We start from the raw sequence: 18,298 nt of genomic DNA, 5'->3' as shown, positions 1-18,298 counted from the left end.
ACTGGTTTAACCCATTAAGACCTGAGGGCGATTCTACAAAATGTCTTCTAAATACTAACACTTTTTTTGAAAAAACTTAGATTACTATGTCAGTGGTTCTCAAACCTTTTCATGTCAAGGACCCCAAAATGATATGTATTTGGTCGCCAACCCCATCTCAAAATATGTTGTTCCAGGGACCCCCAGAAGCAAAGATTTGAGTTAAAAATGTTCGCTTTAAAAAAATATATATTCAAAAGATTTGCACAATTTTTTACGCTTTTTCAAAAATAGCAGAAAGCACGGCACTCGGTGCCGCGCTATGAGCTTGTATATCTGCTGTTTAAATAGCCAAAGTGTAAAATAATGCTTTTTAGCTCAAATCAAAAAAATGACACAGATGCTTCTCCCGGTCTTAATGGATTAAGAAACAAGCAATGTACAATCAATGTCTATTTGAAAAATAATACTCACATGAGATCGGGTCTGTATCGGTGGATGAGGGCGTTGAGGGCCAGGCCGCTCTTCCAGGACATGGTCAGGTCCGTCACGTTGACGTTCCTGTAGCCCTCCGTCTGCCTCTGACACCAGTTGAGCAGCTTACTGGAGCGAGCGATGGACTCTGAACATGATGATGGAGCCACATGGAGAGAGAGACAGTCAGTGAGGGTCCATTTCACCAGTCATTTTTTTTTAAATATCGTTGTTGTCGGGCAGAAACCTCATACCTCCATATTCTAACTTTGTGTTTTTTCGTAAATTAACGCTCCTACTTGATCATTCTACAGCGTCACACAAAAGCATCGAAAGTGGCAGATCCACTAACTCGAAACGCGGCGCGAAGCGACGCGTTTCCAGCTTGTGGATCTGCTACTTTTGATGCTTTTGAATTTGAATCCTGAAAATTTTGGAATATTTTGGATTTTTTTTTTTTTTTTTTTTTTTTGAATATTTTGGAATATTTTTGAAAATGTTGTGGGTTTTTTTGAACATTTTTGAATATTTTGGAATATTTTGGAAAATTTCTTTTTTTTTTTTTAATTTTGGAAAATGTTGGAAAATGTTGGAATATTTTGAAAAAAATTGGACATAAGCGGTTTCCACCCGACGGAGACGATATGCTCAGTAAAACCCAGAGTGTTAATTTAACCCGAGAGTGCCAAAGAATGTACCTTGTTCATTTATTTAACCACTTGAACCCTATGGCAACCCTATGGTGGGGCCAAAACAATCAGTGAAAATTGCAGATCGGCTATTTTTAGCGAAGATAATTGATGTAGAGGGAGTGGGGGGGAAATAAGAGGGCCAAGTATAGAGCCCTGGGGGACCCCAGTCAACTTAAGTAAATAGGGTTTAAGTGGTTAACTATGAAAGTGTGAACATTTAGAGATAAGGGTTCATTTTTTGCCTTGTCGCCAGACCACTATGCTGCATAGCATGAGATGCTAATGTTGTCTACAGTGAGGAGGTATGCGTGTTATGAATGCTATTCCCAAGGCTAACCCACAAAGAAAAACACGCCCCATCATCGCTGCAATTTACACAGAGGGAGCGCTTGTTTTGGTTCATGTGATAAACGATACCGTCCGTCCGTCGCAGCGTGCCAACAATTCGGGCGTGCGAGGTCATCGGATGCTTAGCGTCTGCACTCACGAGCCTCAAGGCATCGCCATCGGCGTACCTGCTTTGTTCTCAAGTCATTTAACCGAATGAATGCCAGCAGCATCCATATTCTGGGGGGGGGGGGGCAAAATAGCTGATGTACAAGTTCACAGTGCGCCACATTAAGACACGTTGTGAACTTGTAGATCAGCTTATTTTTTGCCGAAAAGATTTGGTGCAGACGTTAAAAAAGTACAGAACCAACTCCGGTCCGGTTTACTAAGTCATTTGTTGTAAGACCTTGCACTAAATGCAGGACGTTGAGGGAACCAAAAAGAGCGCTCCCCAAAGTCTTTTTCTTTGAGATTTGCGTCACACGCAACAATCAGGTACAGTATATTAATTTATTATCATGTTTTGTCCATGTTAGTCCCAGTTTGAACAAACCTATAGAGATACAAAAAAAAAGAACTTTGAGAAGAAATGTTTTACTGAGATAAATATAAGACTTTGTCACAAATGTGAGTTAAGAGAAAGCAAATGAGAGGTTAGCTAAGGGAGGATGCAGAGCTCTTAGGAAGTATTTTAAAACTGTTAGAAGAAACTGTATTCTTTTGTTTTTAATATAACCAGAACGCAACATAAAGTAGTTAGTGCACGCAAAGGCTGCAATCCATCCGCATACAGTGCTATTATTATTATTCCTTGTATATAGTATATAGTGATTAATTGATGAGTACATACACTTTGTAATTGTTAAATATACATTAGGAACCCTGGAAAAACAACACCATGCATGTGGACTTCAGGTTACCTTTCATCTGCTTGTCAAGCAGGTAATTTGCTAGAGTAGAAATAGTCCATTATTACATTTAAGAAAAGAAATGACCGCAGCAGACTCTTACAAATGTCATCAAGTTATATCACTGGATACGCAGTAAAAATCCCACAGTATTCATTTGTAACAATGTAACCAAATCCATTTGGGTCATTTTCACGTCTACTCTGACTTTTGTGTGTGCACCCCGAGATAGTTTTTAAGTTGTTGGATTCAATATTTGGAAATTTGATATTCATTTAATCATTTATTTGATAAGCACATTCAACATAAAAGTCCATGTTAGACTTGTTGAAAATACATATCCCTGATATTGTATGAATGGGATGAAACCTTAATTTTTCCTTTATTCATTTAATTACGTGAATACATTATCTTCTATAATGTAATGTTGCATCAGGGAGTCCAGGCATGAAGCCCATGAAGCCCATGCAGGACAATATCAGTCATCAGAAGCAGGTACTGTGTTTTCAATGAGTTTGGAGTTTGAAGTAGAATGGGCTCTTATATATATATATATATATATATATATATATATATATATATATATATATATATATATATATATATATATATATATATAGTAATTCTGTTTTTGTCTGTGTGTGTATTTATTTATTATGAACAGAAGCGCTGTCCATGTGGTGCTGCGCTGACAGTGACTGAGGATTGGGTTTGCCAGGGGTTTTTCAAAACAGGGTACCTCCAGTGCCTGGATTTTTTTTTTAAATCATATTTTTGCCCAAAAATGGCCATAACCGTTTTTGGCACACCTCGTTTGGATTATGAAAAACGGTCCGGACCGTTTTTGGCACTCAATGTGTTAATGGAGGCAGCCTGATTTATACTTAATTGGTCTATAACCAAATGGCCATTCAATCTGCAAGCTTACTGTAGCTCACAATGCATCACGATCTAACGCGTTGTGAACTTGAAGATCGGTTACTTAAATGAGTCATAAATCAGACAGAGTGAGGAGTGAGGCAGACAAAAGCCTGATTTGTATCTTTGTCGCATGGCGGTGTTGCGCACCAAACATAGCAGATCTACGAGCCCAGAATGCGACGTGGATGCCACCCATTGTGGGTTTGTAGAACTGCTACTGGGTTCTGTGCACGAGTCAGCGCGATCGTTGTAGGGCTAAGTATAGATTACAGACAACAGCAGCCAGAGAGAGGGAGAGAGGGAGAGAGAGAGAGAGAGAGAGAGAGAGAGAGAGAGAGAGAGAGAGAGAGAGAGAGAGAGAGAGATAGAGGGCTAGGCTTGTGGTGTGACAAGGATTTTATTTTATTTTGTGTGCAACTTCACGTTCATGTTTTGAATGAACAACTGAACATGTGAAGCTGCAATTTCCCCAACTATAAGTCTGTTCTCTCACACTCACTCTCTGCTATAATTTGGGCCACTGGCGCTGCCTACTGGCAATTTTTGTCTAGAATTATGGTAATTGCTCATGCCGGACCTAAATGTTCAGGTTCGTTTATAACTCTAGTCAGAGTAGACCTGAAAATGACCCCAGAAGTGTTTTAAAGTGACACTGGAGGACTTATTTATTTTTCATTTGGAATGTGGAATAATATGGAATAACGTGAATGTTACGAACCATTCCTGGCCAGCTTGGATGTGGACACGTTGATCACATTCTCCATTTCAATGCACATTTCCGTGTTCTGCCCCGTGTCAAAGAATTGGCGTACCTGCAAGAACACAGCAAAAAAAGACTTAAGCCTAATTCTTACCTCGTCGGTGTAGGTGCATCAAAAATAGCTGGCCTACAAGCTCACACAACGTGTCCCGGATGCGACCCGTTGTGGATGCGACCCCAGCTAAAAGTAGGCTTTTACATACTCCCCAATGTTGTGTCATTCTCAGGTCTAATTCATCACTTACAAGTGATATTGAAAACATTTCATTTAGACAAATAATAAAAATCACACCCTGTGTGAAGAGAGTGGTGCCTTTGATGAGCCCCGTATTGATGTTGTCATCAATGTTTGTTTATTGGACATACGGACATACACACGGACACACAGACAAAGTCAGATATAGGAGTGGTTGGCACCACTCAAAAATCACACCCAGTGTGAAGTGGGCGGTGTGGTCACAGTGGTCATCACAGTGGGTGATTCACTTAACAAAAAAACATAAATGTGTTTTTTTTAAGTGCACAGTCCTTATAGGACTGCACATGTGTCATGTGTTTCACTAGCCAATCACAGTCCTGAATAGAGTCAACCAGTGTACAGTGGTGGCCAATCACGGTGCAGGGTTAGGGGGGTACAATGGTGGCCAATCACAGCGCAGGGTTGGGGGGTGCAATGGGTGGGGGTCCAAACCTCACATATAGGGGCGGTTGCACCGCCCAAAAACACAAGAATACATCTGCATTTAATAAAGGAAATGATTTAAATTGTGAAATAATCATTTTAACAACTTTGTGTGGTCCAACATTGTTGTTGGACCACACAATGGTTTACGTCTGTAAGCTGATGGTCGCCATTAATCATGTTGCTTCTGTTTTCATTGGAGAAGGTAGTTGTTTTTGTCCAAGCGCCGTTGGTGCTACAACAACGCATGATTGCTGCTTCCTTATAGACTCTGGGAAATAAGCAACCTTTTGCAGACTGAGGGGTTGTGACATGTAGAGGGCCAATGTTGTCTGTAGCACCTTTAACCCTATAATCTCACAGAGAGGTCCAGTCCATATTTCAGTAAACTGACAGTAATATAGAAGTACATCACATGCAGTGTTGGTGTTGCCAAGGTTTTCTGAATAAGTAAATAATTTAGTACTCTTAATTCTGTCTCAGTGTGACCAGTTTGCAGTTAAACCAGTTTTGTAGTTAAGGCTTAAGGCAGCTGAGATACTACCATGTGTCCTTGTCAAAACAAATAGGTGTCAGAACAGATAGTTTAGGTACACGAATAGAATGACGCCATACTGAGAAAGAATGTGTTGTCACATGGGGTGTCAGCTGTAGTATATACATGTAGGTGCTGAGGATTTGGTCAGTCTAAGTCGTACATGGGCAACTGGCGGCCCGGGGGCCACATGCGCCCCCCCCTTCACTTAGGGCAGATTCACACTGCGGCCTTGGAACCAGCCTTGAGGCTGGTAGGAAGGAATACCTGGGAAGGAATTGGTAAAGCGTGTGCACTTTGTGAGAAGTTTTATAAGGTTTTCAATAGGGGGCGAGCCTAACTTGTTTGCAATGTTTTTTAAAAAGCTATACCCTTACCTAATACCATTCCAAAAATCTAAAACTTCTCACAAAGTACACTTATAATAGATGCTAGCTTTACCAATTCCTTCCCAGGTATTCCTTCCAGCAGCCTCAAGGCTGGTTCAAGGCCGCAGTGTGAACACGCCCTTAATGTGGCTCGCAGTTTAATATCGGAATACTGATATTATTGATTTCAGCTGTTACAATTCCAAACATGACCCACTTGAATAACTTCAGTCTATAGTAGTAGCTTAATGACTAGTATTACAATTCTATTGTCCAATGTATTTGTATTTAAAGTTCATAAAGTTAACATAAGTATAACTAAATGCATTTTAAATTAAATAAAAATGTTACTTTTCAGGATTCCAATTCAAAAATAGCCGATCTACAAGCTCAAAACGCATCGCACTGCAACGCGTTTTGAGCATGCAGAACTGCTATTTTTGCTACTTTTGTGTGACAAAGAATGGCAAAATAAAATACGGAGGTGCCTGCCCGACATTATATGCAATGTGGCCCTCTGGAGTGAGTGTGGAGATATTGGGCCTCTTGGCATTAATTTAAGCCCATACCCTCTCCATCATCAAAGTTGCCCACCCCTGGTCTAAGTCTACAGTAAGACAGGCAGAAATCATTTGAGGGTCGGTTTGTACCAAAGTACGTCTGTCTTCAATGCTGCATGCATGTTTTAAGGTTCTAAGTTCTAAGTCTTTGTTCCTGAGGTTGTACTGGTAGATTTCCACAGTGACAGTGTATCAACTGGCCACACACCTGGTTGGGCCTGAGGAAGTTAAGGCTGATGTTGGGGTACCGCGTGGTCGGGTCCACGCTGTAGTGGCTGAAGTTCTTACTGATGTTCTCCGGCGTGGTCTGAGGCAACAGGCGGTAAATACTCTCCCTGGATTACAGAGGAAAAAGAGAAGATCTGAACAACAATCTATTGTCTTCTTCACATAATGAGCAAACAAAGTTTTATTCTGACTGAGGGAAAAAGTATGGTAAACCCCCTGAATGAGAGAAAGCACTGCAAAGCAAAATGCCAGCAAGGCCTTAACACTCCAGATTAAACAAAAGTTTGCACGGCTCAACAATGTCAAACCACCGGACTGTAAAACCATCAAAAGTAGAGGGAATGGTAATTATGGTTGCAACAGTTAATGGAAGTAATCAATTTCATCAATTATAAAATAATTGTTTTGAATAAAATAATTGATAAAAAATAAAAAATAAAACAAGTCACATCGCAACACGTTGTGAGGTTGTAGTTCGGCTATTTTTGTGCAACACAGTTGTATAACGAAGTATAAAATAGGGCAGAAGTGGTACAGTACACTACATATAAAGAGACACGTTTATATATATATATATATATATATATATATATATATATATTTATTTATTTTTTTTCATTGTGATCTGAATTACCCCCCCCCCCCCCACACACACACACACACACACACACTAACACATGCTTCCATAGAAGACGTGCCGACTTCTAAATGGAATCCAAATGACTGAAATCATGGTCGTGGAACTTTAAACCATGAATCTATGACAGTGGTTCTCAACAAGTGGTCCGGGGACCACCAGTGGTCCTTGAGGGTGTTCCAGGTGGTCCCCAGTTAAATGATGGAGAGTTGGTAACCAAATGGACCCGGGTCCATTTGGTTTCATTTTACGCTCTCAAGAGTTAAATTATTGTTAAACATCTGCATTACTTAATTAAAGAATTGTTATATCTCCTGTTGTACCAACATCAATACAGCATGGGATTGTGGAAAAAAATCGAATCCGAACGACAACAAAATATTCTTAAGTCTTGGGTCTGAGAGGCTAAATCTCATCAAACGGTGGTTCCGTGGCTCAAATGCCGAAAAAATAATGGACCTTGATACGAAAAGGGTTGAAAACCCACTGATGTAGCACATGAGAGCTACCAGTAGATAGACCTCCAGAAAAAAGCGGGCAAAAATCCTTGATTATGCGGGCTAAAACTCTTGATTATGCGGGCTAAAATCCTTGATTCTGCGACGAAATATGCAGGTTTTTTTTTTCAATTTTATGCGGTGAAATTGCGGGAAGTTGCGAAATATGCGGCAATATGCGAAATATGCGAAAAGTTGCGAAAAATGCGAAATATGTTAAAAGTTGCAAAATACAGTATGCGGAAATATGCGATGCGAATCGCATATTATGCGATGCGATTCGCGTATTTTTCGATGCGATGTGCGTATTATGCAATGCGATGCGCATATTATGCGATGCGATGCGGCCTTTTTGAAAAAACGTTACCCCCGCATAATTATGCGTCATTTTGCTGATTATGCGGTAAATTCTGCGATCGCATAAACGCATTTTTCTGGAGGGTCTAAGTAGAACAGTCACATTCCAACCAGCGCTCATGCCAACTTATTATCCCATTAGTACCAGCAGCAGCAGCACGGCCACTGACTGACATCCAAGATCCAATGCAGGCACATTGATTTCTATAGTCAAGCACTCAGCAGATAACAACAGGGTGTGTGTTCAACGCGGAGAGGAGGTGGTGGCGGCGTGTGCACGCGTGACTGAGTGCGTTATGCATGCTTAAGTGTACACACGTGTGTGTACATGTGTTGACTGTGTGTGTATGATGGATTACATGTATGTACATGCATGTGTGAGTATGATGCAAACGTGTGCTTGTCTGAGAGGAATGGAGAGAGAAAGGAAGCCTGTATGTGTAGGCAACATTTTCAAAAATAGTGGAAATAGCAGATCTACAAGCTAAGAACGCGTCGTATCATGACACGTTTTTTCATACAGTATGTTTAAAGGTAGGGTAAGTGATATTTTTTGGTTAAAACAAAAAGTATTTTGTTAAAAGGTTAAAGCACTATATTGTGATAGTAATCATTGCTATAGAGTGTTTGTTCAGTAACAGGAGTCTCCCTGTCTCTCCAGCTCTCTAATAAACAGAAAATGCATTTTTCGGTAGGTGTCAAAATCTCAGCCAATCAGGAGAAAGTACCCATTTGTAAGCTTCATTTTTATAGTGTTTCAGTTCCAATTTTGCATGCTCATTTCTTAGTGTCATCACTTCCAATTTCACTTGTTTAATCTATATCCTGATTGAGTTCTCTATCCTGATTGGATAAAATATGAAATGAAACTGAAACGAAAATGCATTTTCTGTTTTATAAAGAGTTGGAGAACCAACACTCTATAGCAATGAGTACTATCAGAATATAGAGCTATTTAACACTTATTTTAACCAAAGAAAATAACTTACCCTACCTTTAAGTGTTCAATGTTAATCGTGACAGCCCAAAACACGATTATGCAATTTGCATATAAAATGCGATTATGCGAATAATAATATGCGGGTTCAACTTTTTCCCACAACTTCCCGCAATTTCACCGCATAAAATCACAAATAAACCCGCATTTTTCATCGCATAATCAAGGATTTTTGCCCGTGTTTTTTCTGGAGGGTCTAAGTGTGTGTGCAAACTGTGCATGTATCAGTGTTTTTCCACTGTCTCACCTCTCTGCTAGGACCTCCAGAGGGCTTTTTCCCTGCGCCCAGCTCCGTACCATCCAGCCAGAGTCGATGGCTGCCATGAAACCTCGGGCGATGCCAGTACCCATGGGCCAGAACGGCTGGAAATTAAACACATTTTAAACCACATTAAACCCTGATGTCGCTATGTTTGGGCATGGCATTACAGGGGAATATGTTTCAAAAATGTTTCATTTTTTCCCCCTTTTTTTTAAAAAAATCTTCCAAAATTAAAAAAAAAAAAAAAATTAGTGTCACATTAACAATGCAGTGCATAAGCTTGTAGATCAGGGGTCTTCAACCTTTTCAGGCCAAGGACCCCCTAACTGAGAGAGAGATGAAGCAGGGACCCCCACTAAAATTGTGTTGCAGATTAAAGCTTTTCATAGATGTTGGATTCATGTTAATGTGTATTTTCAGACATAAATAGCGACTTAAACCGTCAATACTTAGTAAACTTTCACTCGGTACATAGTGTGCTCTTTTTTCCCCCTCTTTGCCGAAAATAGCAGATCTACAAGCTCACAACGCCTCGCGCTGCGAGGCGTTGTGAGCTTGTAGATCGGCTATTTTCGGCTAAAGTTGTCCTTAGAATAGGGATGTTAGGGTTGAAGTGGTTAATGTAAAAAACAATGATCCTATCACACAGAGATTTGGCGGACCCCCTGTAGCAACTCTGAGGACCCCCTAGGGGTCCCGGACCCCCTGTTGAAGACCTCTGTTGTAGATCACACTTCTCTTTCCTTGAATACCCTTCTTGTCACCTTTTTTCAAACTCTAGCTTAGTACTATGGCAGATAACACTGTATGCTGAATGTTTATTCTCGTGTTTTTGTTAACTTCATTTGTGTTACCTGACCACAAACGTTCAGAATGTTATTTAGATTTAGCATGTTGTTTAGACAGATGCTTGGTTCATTGTTTACCTGGTATCCTAGTTACTTTGGAGGCACTACATTGTCCTCTCTCTGCTCTCTACTTATGTGGCTACCGGTATTTACCTTATTGTTTGTTGACTAGAGTTCATGCCTTACTCTGACTACTCCAATGTCGCACTTGAAAGACGCTCTGGATAAGAGCGTCAGCTAAATGCACTAAATTGTAGGCATGTAACAATTTATCGTAAATAGATTCAAACTGGTGACAATTTAAATCGGTTTCATAAAAAAATGTATAACTACAAGCGCACAACGTCTCGCAGAGTTGCGCGCTTGTAGATCGGCTATTTTCGGCAAAGAGGTTTGGTGTAGAGGGGAAAAGGAGCAAATCAAGTATTATAAGTATTGAAGGTTTAAGTGGTTAAATGTCTGAAATGAACAAAAAACAACAACACTGATGATAGTCTATTCTTTTCGCTCTTTTTCTCTCTAAGCACCTTAGCGTCTATAAGTATATCATGCACAGTATACATACATTGCTGCTATGCTCAGGCACCTTAGTTTGTCTCTTATCTCAGGTACTTTGTAAATATGTAGATAACTTGTTTTTGGCCTTCTATTGTTCTCTGTTGATCTCCTTCCCACTTAACCCCCTACCCCTCTTCTTTTTCTCTCTCCCCACTACCACTACCCCCACTACCCCTCTTCTTTTTCTCTCTCCCCACTCTTCTTTCTACGGAATTTAACGTTGCGATGGGAGTGTTGTACAAAAACGAATTTCACCCACTTTTTTACCTTGTAAACCTGTGATGTGACAATAAACCTGATTCTGATTCTGATTCTATGAAGCTATCTAGGAAATCTATGACTTGTATGCAATGTAGTCTCTCTCTCAGCTAAGGGGCCCTTGACCTGAAAAACGTTGAACACCCCTGATATAGATAATCTCAGGAATAGTTCATAGCCTCTGGAATCTAATTTACCTCCAGCAGACTGTCCCCCACGAGCGCCACCAGCAGCTTGTGGTCGTTGCGTTGGCGCACCAGCGCCGCGTTCTCCGAGGCGTACATGCAGGTGAAGTCGAACATGGCCACGTCGGGCTGGCCGTAGTGGTTGATGGCGAAGTCCAGCGCGGGCAGCTGGTGGTTGGTGGAGAAGTCGGCCGCCTCGCTGGCGTACTGGAGGAGGGCGGCCTGGTCCACGTTGGCCCTGGAGAGCAGCATCTCTGTGTCAGCGTAGTCCTGGAGAAGAAGAAAAGAATGTTTAAAAAAATGTTTTACTTAAAGGGATTCTAGGCAACATTAAGCCTAAATTTAAAATATACATATATATATATATATATATATATATATATATATATATATATATATATATATATATATATATATATATATATATATATATATATATATATATATTGCATTTTTTCCCCTCTATCAGCCACTATACAGTATAATGATGCTGGGGTGTTTTCTTGCATTGAAACACAGTCCCCTTTCTGAAATCCGTATTTTCCTTACTATTTATGTTTGTCCGGGGCGTAAATTAACGCACGCATGTGCGAGTCCGTGCGCGTCCGTGTGAACTTTTTACTTTCGGTTTTAAAACGCTCTCAAACTTCGTTTTTGAGGCACAGAATTTACTTTTAAGATAGCGTTTGGATAGAATTTAGTTGTTTAACTTCATATATGTGGTCAATTTATCATGAAAGAGCCTACCTAAAAATAAAAATTCAGAGAACCAGCAGGGACGGGCAGCAGGGACGGGCAGTAACACTGAATTGTATCCGAAGAAAGCAACCTATTTTCGGCATGGCCCCTTCAGAAGTCCCCTTAACTATGGAAGTCCCTCCTACGAATTGCTGGAGGCGCGGTGTTTGTTTATTTCTGAACCTGCCGTCAATCCCTTTAAGTAAAAGTATCAGTACAGCAATGTGGAAATACTCCGTTCCAAGTAAAAAAAATTAAATTGACTTTAGTGAAAGTACAAAAGTATTGGTATCAAAGTGTAAAACATTTCTACTAGTAAAGTAAAAAGTACTCATTATGCAGAAGGTCCCATTTCACACGTTTTCAAATGTATAGAAAAAAAATGTATAGAAATCTTTTGAAAATAGCAGATCTAGCTCACAATGTGTCGCGATGCAACGCATTGCGAGCTTGTAGATTGTCTATTTTCAAAAGGCCGAAATGTATATAGGGCTTAAGTGGTTAATGTACAGTATGTTGTGTAATAATAATCAAAATCTACAAACAAACCAGTAACCTAAGTTTTCAAATAATTGTAGTGGAGTAAAAATACAATATTTGCCTCTGAGATGTAGTGGAGTAGAAGCAAAAGTCGTTAAAATTTAAATTAATCCATTCAAGTAAAAAATACCTCAAACTTGTACTTAAGTACAGTACTTGAGTAAATGTACTTAGTTACTTTACACCACTGGAGAAGAACACAGACATATTTACACAAGGATGAAAGAAGAAAAGAAAAAAATCTCACAACTGAAAAGTTTTGTTCCACACACACACACACACACACACACACACACACACACACACACACACACACACACACACACACACACACACACACACACACACACACACACACACACACACACACACACACACACACACACACACACACACACACAAAAGCACTGTTTCCAAAAGAATATGGCACAATATGCAGGTTGAAGCTTGCTTTTATGAAATATCCAAGACCATTAGGGCTTCATGGCAGATGGTTCTGAACATGTATTCTATTGCTAGTTTGACCAATTCAAATACTCTTTCATCTTAAAATACACTTTAATATCTATTATTACTGTTGGGCTTGGCTTTACCAGCCACATGGGGTTAAGGTTATGCCCGATTCATAGTTGGTTCCGCAACACACCAAAAATAGCAGCATAGCACTACTGTATTTTATACAAAAGTCTAGAACCGCGTTGCTATGCAATGTGCTGTGACCTTGTAGATCAGCTATTTTAGAAGATTTTGGACAATTCTCAACTATAATGACATGCCCAAAATAGAGATGCCAGTGTTACAGTGGTTAAAGAAGTAGAAAGGTGAGGAGAAAAAAAACCTATGCCTATTTCCACTCTACCAACCTGTCTGGAAGCACAGTTGCAGGTTGGGGGAACCAGCAAGCAAAACGCCCATAGCTAATATCAAAACACACGCCCCAAAACACAGTCGCCCAGGGGCAAATCCGGCGGTATTCACCTGGTATTCCTCAACTTAACCTCAGTAAACTATGCCTAAAGAAACCTAACCTTATTCCTAAACGTAACCTCAGTAAAACAGTGCCAAAATCTAGCCTTATTCCTAAACGTATTACCTCAGTAAAACTATGCCTAAACTTATTTCTAACCTTATCCCTCAGTGGAACAAATACAAGAATACAAGAACCGCTGGTCCACGGAAAAAATGGGGTTGAGCGTGTTTTGGGGCGAGCCTTCCCGTTACCCCCATATTAGCAGCATGGATAATCTGGATGCATTTCATTCGTGAAAGCATTCAAAGCAACACAAGAGAATGAAAAGTGGCCGTGGGCTAAATGTTATTTTAAGGATCTCATCTTAATACAGTATATACCGCACTGAAGGAACAATTGAGGTTTACCAAGCTAGCCAGCAACTAAAAGCTATGGTAATATATCTGAACATGACAGGTCTTTTCTTCTGTTGTTGTCAGTGTATTACATGGAGGCCCCCGTAGTTTACAGTGAACTGTTAACTGCGCCGTTCAGGAGCCTCTTCAACATGTAGCGTCACATCTCAGCATGCCTTAGAAGTGACATCTTTTTAAAGAGGGCCACGAGGGGAACATTCTTTCTTGTTTAAGCTCCCAGGTTGCCCTCTCTGCCATGCTGGCTGTTAGCTGCTGGTTGGTGATGTGAGGGTGGAGGATCTGAATGAATGGGTGTTGTTGGTGATTCATGGCATGGCACTGCCCCGGTGGAACTGTGCAAAAAACTGTCTGCCAACCAACCACCCCCTCCTTTCGCCCTCTCCTCTCCTCTCCCCTCTTCCACCCTTTCCCAGGAGCGAGCGAGAGTCGTTTTTTCCATTGCTATAAAAGGACCTGATCTCAGCAGCAGCATATTATTACAATGAAACATTTGGGATATCCTTCCTTACGAAATATCTGTGTCATTCATGAATGACTTGTGTGAATCCACTGACTTGTGTACCACACCACCACCCCGCCAAATCACACACACCGTTGTGATCCTCATTAGTGTGTACACAGAAAAGTGTTCCGTGGACAACTTGAATGCATCGTCCGTGACAACATGCATCTCTCTCTCACTCTCCTATGTGTATATACATTACATATACATGGATTAAAGCAAAATAAAATCTCACAAATGAAAATGTTTGTATGACCAAGTCCAGGGATGGTCATGGGACGCAGTAACACGCCGTCCCACCAGTCTTTTGAGCAGGAGCATGCGCACGCATCGACTAAAAACAACCCTTAAGTTCACACCTCAACAAAGTTTACAAAGGCTGCCGACTGCCGGTTGTCACAACAGCGTGAATTAACATAGGAATGAGCCATATCAATTGTCCATTGTGCGACCTGTAGTGTAGGTGTTAAGCGACGTGCGCGTGAAGTCTTTGAAATAGCGTCCCACCAGAGATAGATTCAATTCCAATACAACACTGACCAAGTCCTAAAGTCCTAAAGTGCGATTTGTGAAACAGTATGAAAGGAGCCCACCCTAAACAATAAGAAAATATGTAAAATTGTGATGCTTTAGTAATATTGTTCCTGCTGAGGATTTAACTTTTGCGTTTATGAAATATCCTTGACCATTAGGGTTTTATGGAAGATGCTTCTGAACATGTTGCTAGTTTGACCATTTCAAATGCTCTTATCTTAAAATAATAACCGAAAATATCCCATCTACAAGCTCTCATTGCATCGCAGACGCATTGAGAGCTTGTCGGTAGGATATTTTCAGTGTGCGCCATGCTTCCATTAGAAGACATGCTGGCTTCTATAGAATCCAAATGACTGAAATCAAGTCGTGGCGACTGAGAACTTTAATCCATGCGTAATATATACACTAATGAAAATGGCACTGATCCCACATGCACATAATAAACACAGGTGCCAACTTTGAAACCACCGAGTGCCGAACCTCGCCAGCACACATTAATTGTCCGGACGAGTGTTTGTGGGCTGCGGATCAAGGTTCTGTCATCCTAAACGACCAACCCCACCCTCCCCACCCTCCAAAAGTAATTAACAGTACCACCCAGGAATCCATCTGCCGCTTTTGCAATAACCGTGATTAGCCTCGGCAAAACCATGAATCACATCCCGTCATAAATCATCTTACGAATGGGTCTAAACGGTCCGTCACACACCAACGCAGCAAACTCTCGGTAACCTCTGAACCGCTGCAGAGCCAGAAACCTTAAAGCGATGAGAGAGAGGAGAGTTCCTAAAAGCTTCCCTTTTTGCAGCATCCAGTTTCCTGTGGAAAGCTGCCCAGGCCTGAGGAAACTGCCATTTATTATGTGGACAGAAATGCTAATTAAGCGTGGTTGAGTTGGCAGTTTGTCTCTGTGCGCTGTTGGCTTGGTCAGACCATTAGTCCTGATGCTGGACTTGGTCAGACCATTAAAGGGATAGTTCACCCCAAATAAATCTTTTTTTCGATCGATTAGTCACCCCATGGAACACTTGAATTCATGGATATTGTTTGGTTTTTGTCGCATTCCTATAAGCCAATAGTTTGATGACCAGCGGACCGGTATAGGCAGCGGTTCCAGTAGGAGACACAAAGGAGACCTCTTTGTGTCTCCTACCGGAACCGCTGACGGTAATCACATTATTTGCTATGAGCTTGTAGATCTGCTATTTTTGAAAAATCTTGAAAATGTGTGCAAATCTTTATATATAGTATATACAACTTTAACTAAAATCTTTGCTTCTGGGGGTCCCTGGGACAAATGTGACAAAAACAAAAAAAAATCTGTGAATTCAAGTCTCCATGGGGTGACTAATCGATAAAACATTTTTTGGGGGTGAACTATCCCTTTAAGCCTGTTTCATACTTTGTTTTGTCCCAGTGTCGCACGGTGCGCTGAAAATAGTAGATCTACAGGCCCACAACGTGTCACACACATTGTGAGCTTGTAGATCTGCTTTTATCGCCGCACAACACCACACACAAGGAACTCTAAATCAAGCCTTAGTCTGATGCTAGGCCAAGAGACTGAACAAGCGGGATAGAAAGAGAGAGAGAGAGAGAGAGAGAGAGAGAGAGGGCAAAAAAGATTAACTCTGAAAGTGAAAAATGGGTGCATTTCTTTGAGTAAGATTAACACACTTCGCTGCGCATGTGTGTCAGCATTTGTACGAACCTGCAGTGCACAGACTATTTGCGTCTTCACTCCGAGAGAATGCACAGACAGCAAAATGTGACACATCCCTCAGACTTCATGTTTTTTGCACTTCTGTTATCACATCACACTCACGTGCAGAATGACTCCTTTCTCCAGCAGGCTCTGCTTTTTGGCCGTCATCACAAAGTAGTGCGTGTCGTCCTTGTAGTAGACGATGTTCTCCAGGTCGATTCCTTAAAAGAGACCGAAGGGGGGGAAAGAGGTACGGTCGGTCACGTATCGTACAGTAAAAAAAAAAAAACACAACACAAACGGCCCCTTCCCCTATAGCCTCCACGGTCGACTGTCCCTCAACAGTTCACTGTAAATGACATCGTTAGAGGACAACAGCGGTGATTACACGACCCACAGCACAAACCCAAAGAGCCCCGGGGGGACACTGCCATGTCAGCACTATAAACCGTGATGGTACGCCTGGCATAATGTCCAGCACTTTAATTGGGGTTCTGAATAACTCTGGGCTGAAGAAAAGAAGATTGTTCATTTTATATGCTGACGTGTCCAGGCCTGTCACAATTATTACATAATCATCTAATTGCAAATATTTGAGATAATCGCAATTGTTATTGCATAATCGTCATAATTGTTTCCACGTTGAAAAATGTTCATACATTACATTACATTACATTACAGTCATTTAGCAGACGCTTTTATCCAAAGCGACTTACAATAAGTGCATTCAACATAGGTAGGGAACGAAACTACTAATCACCAGAAGTATTAACTCACTGAGTGCCAGAATTATTTCTGGCTATTTCTTTTTTCAAAGTAAAAAAAATAAAAATAAATGAATACATTTTCAAATATAAAAAAAGCAAAAACAGCAGATCTACAAGCTTACAACACGTCACAAACTGACGCGTTGTAAGCTTGTAGATCCGCTATTTCTGCTATTTTAGCATGTATACAATTACTAAATATGTCAATAATTTCTTTGTATATTTAAGGTATTTGTCATAACTGCCCTGTGAAATTTTTGATTACGAAGTTTTGTTCATATGTTCCAATGTTCAATGCCAAATACAATAATATCGTTAATCGCAATTATTTGAGTGACAATTAATCGTCGACTTAAATATGTAATCGTGACAGCCCTAAAGAGGATCATTCATTTTATATGCTGACGTGTCCAAAAACCCCAAAGCAACAATCGCTGGTAAAAGGGCTGCCAAGTTGACCGACCTGTTGCTTCTCGCAGGTCCTGGAAGAACTTTTGGTTGAAGATGAAGGCCACACCGCTGATCTCCTCCACTTTGGCCTCGGCGGAGGTGTGCCGGTTGATGAAGTTGGCCGTGATGGCGATGGCCAGCTTGCCGCGGAACTCTTTGCGCCGGAACCCTGAGGAGAGCGAAAAAAAGGGGCAAAGAAGGAAGAGGAAGGGATTACGGTCCGAGATTAGGAAGTATGAAGGATGGATTTGAACCACTTAAACCCTCTGGTCTTAGTGACACGGACTGGAGTAACAACTGTACTACTCTGACCACTTTTTTCCATCTACAACACCAATGGTTTTCAACCCTTTTCATATCAAGGTCCATTATTTTTTTAGGAATTTGAGCCGCGGAACCACCGTTTGATGAGATTTAGCCTCTCAGACCCAAGACGTTTGAAAATGTTGTTGGATACGATTTTGTCCACAATTAAATGCTGTATTGATGTTGGTACCATAGGAGAGACAACAGGCAAACGTTGATCAAAATAACAATTCTTTAATTAAGTAATGCAGATGTTTAACAATAATTTAACTCTTGAGAGCGTAAAATGAAACCAAATGGACCCTTACGGGTCCATTTGGTTTCATTTTAC

The 18,298-nt window shown here is 40.8% G+C and overlaps 1 protein-coding gene across 31 annotated transcripts in view; it reads right to left on the bottom strand.

Moving 5' to 3' along the window:
• Positions 1-18,298, bottom strand: part of mical3a (microtubule associated monooxygenase, calponin and LIM domain containing 3a) — a 151,069-nt gene that overhangs the window by 84,233 nt on the left and 48,538 nt on the right. For 26 of the 31 annotated variants that reach the window (XM_084060722.1, XM_084060728.1, XM_084060711.1 and 23 more), the window contains exons 6-13: positions 17,675-17,830; positions 16,565-16,665; positions 11,049-11,306; positions 9,173-9,288; positions 6,418-6,544; positions 4,023-4,116; positions 2,396-2,425; positions 454-601 (exon numbers count right to left, since the gene is read on the bottom strand). In XM_084060722.1, coding sequence (XP_083916848.1) covers positions 454-601; positions 2,396-2,425; positions 4,023-4,116; positions 6,418-6,544; positions 9,173-9,288; positions 11,049-11,306; positions 16,565-16,665; positions 17,675-17,830 — 1,030 coding nt within the window. The remainder of the gene's footprint in view (positions 1-453; positions 602-2,395; positions 2,426-4,022; positions 4,117-6,417; positions 6,545-9,172; positions 9,289-11,048; positions 11,307-16,564; positions 16,666-17,674; positions 17,831-18,298) is intronic. The other 5 variants (XM_084060738.1, XM_084060730.1, XM_084060729.1 and 2 more) reach the window with 1 other exon arrangement.

Source organism: Gymnoscopelus microlampas (assembly GCF_963454915.1).
Source record: "Gymnoscopelus microlampas genome assembly, chromosome: 6".
Lineage (NCBI taxonomy): Eukaryota > Metazoa > Chordata > Actinopteri > Myctophiformes > Myctophidae > Gymnoscopelus > Gymnoscopelus microlampas.
This window is presented reverse-complemented; position numbering and strand designations above follow the sequence as displayed.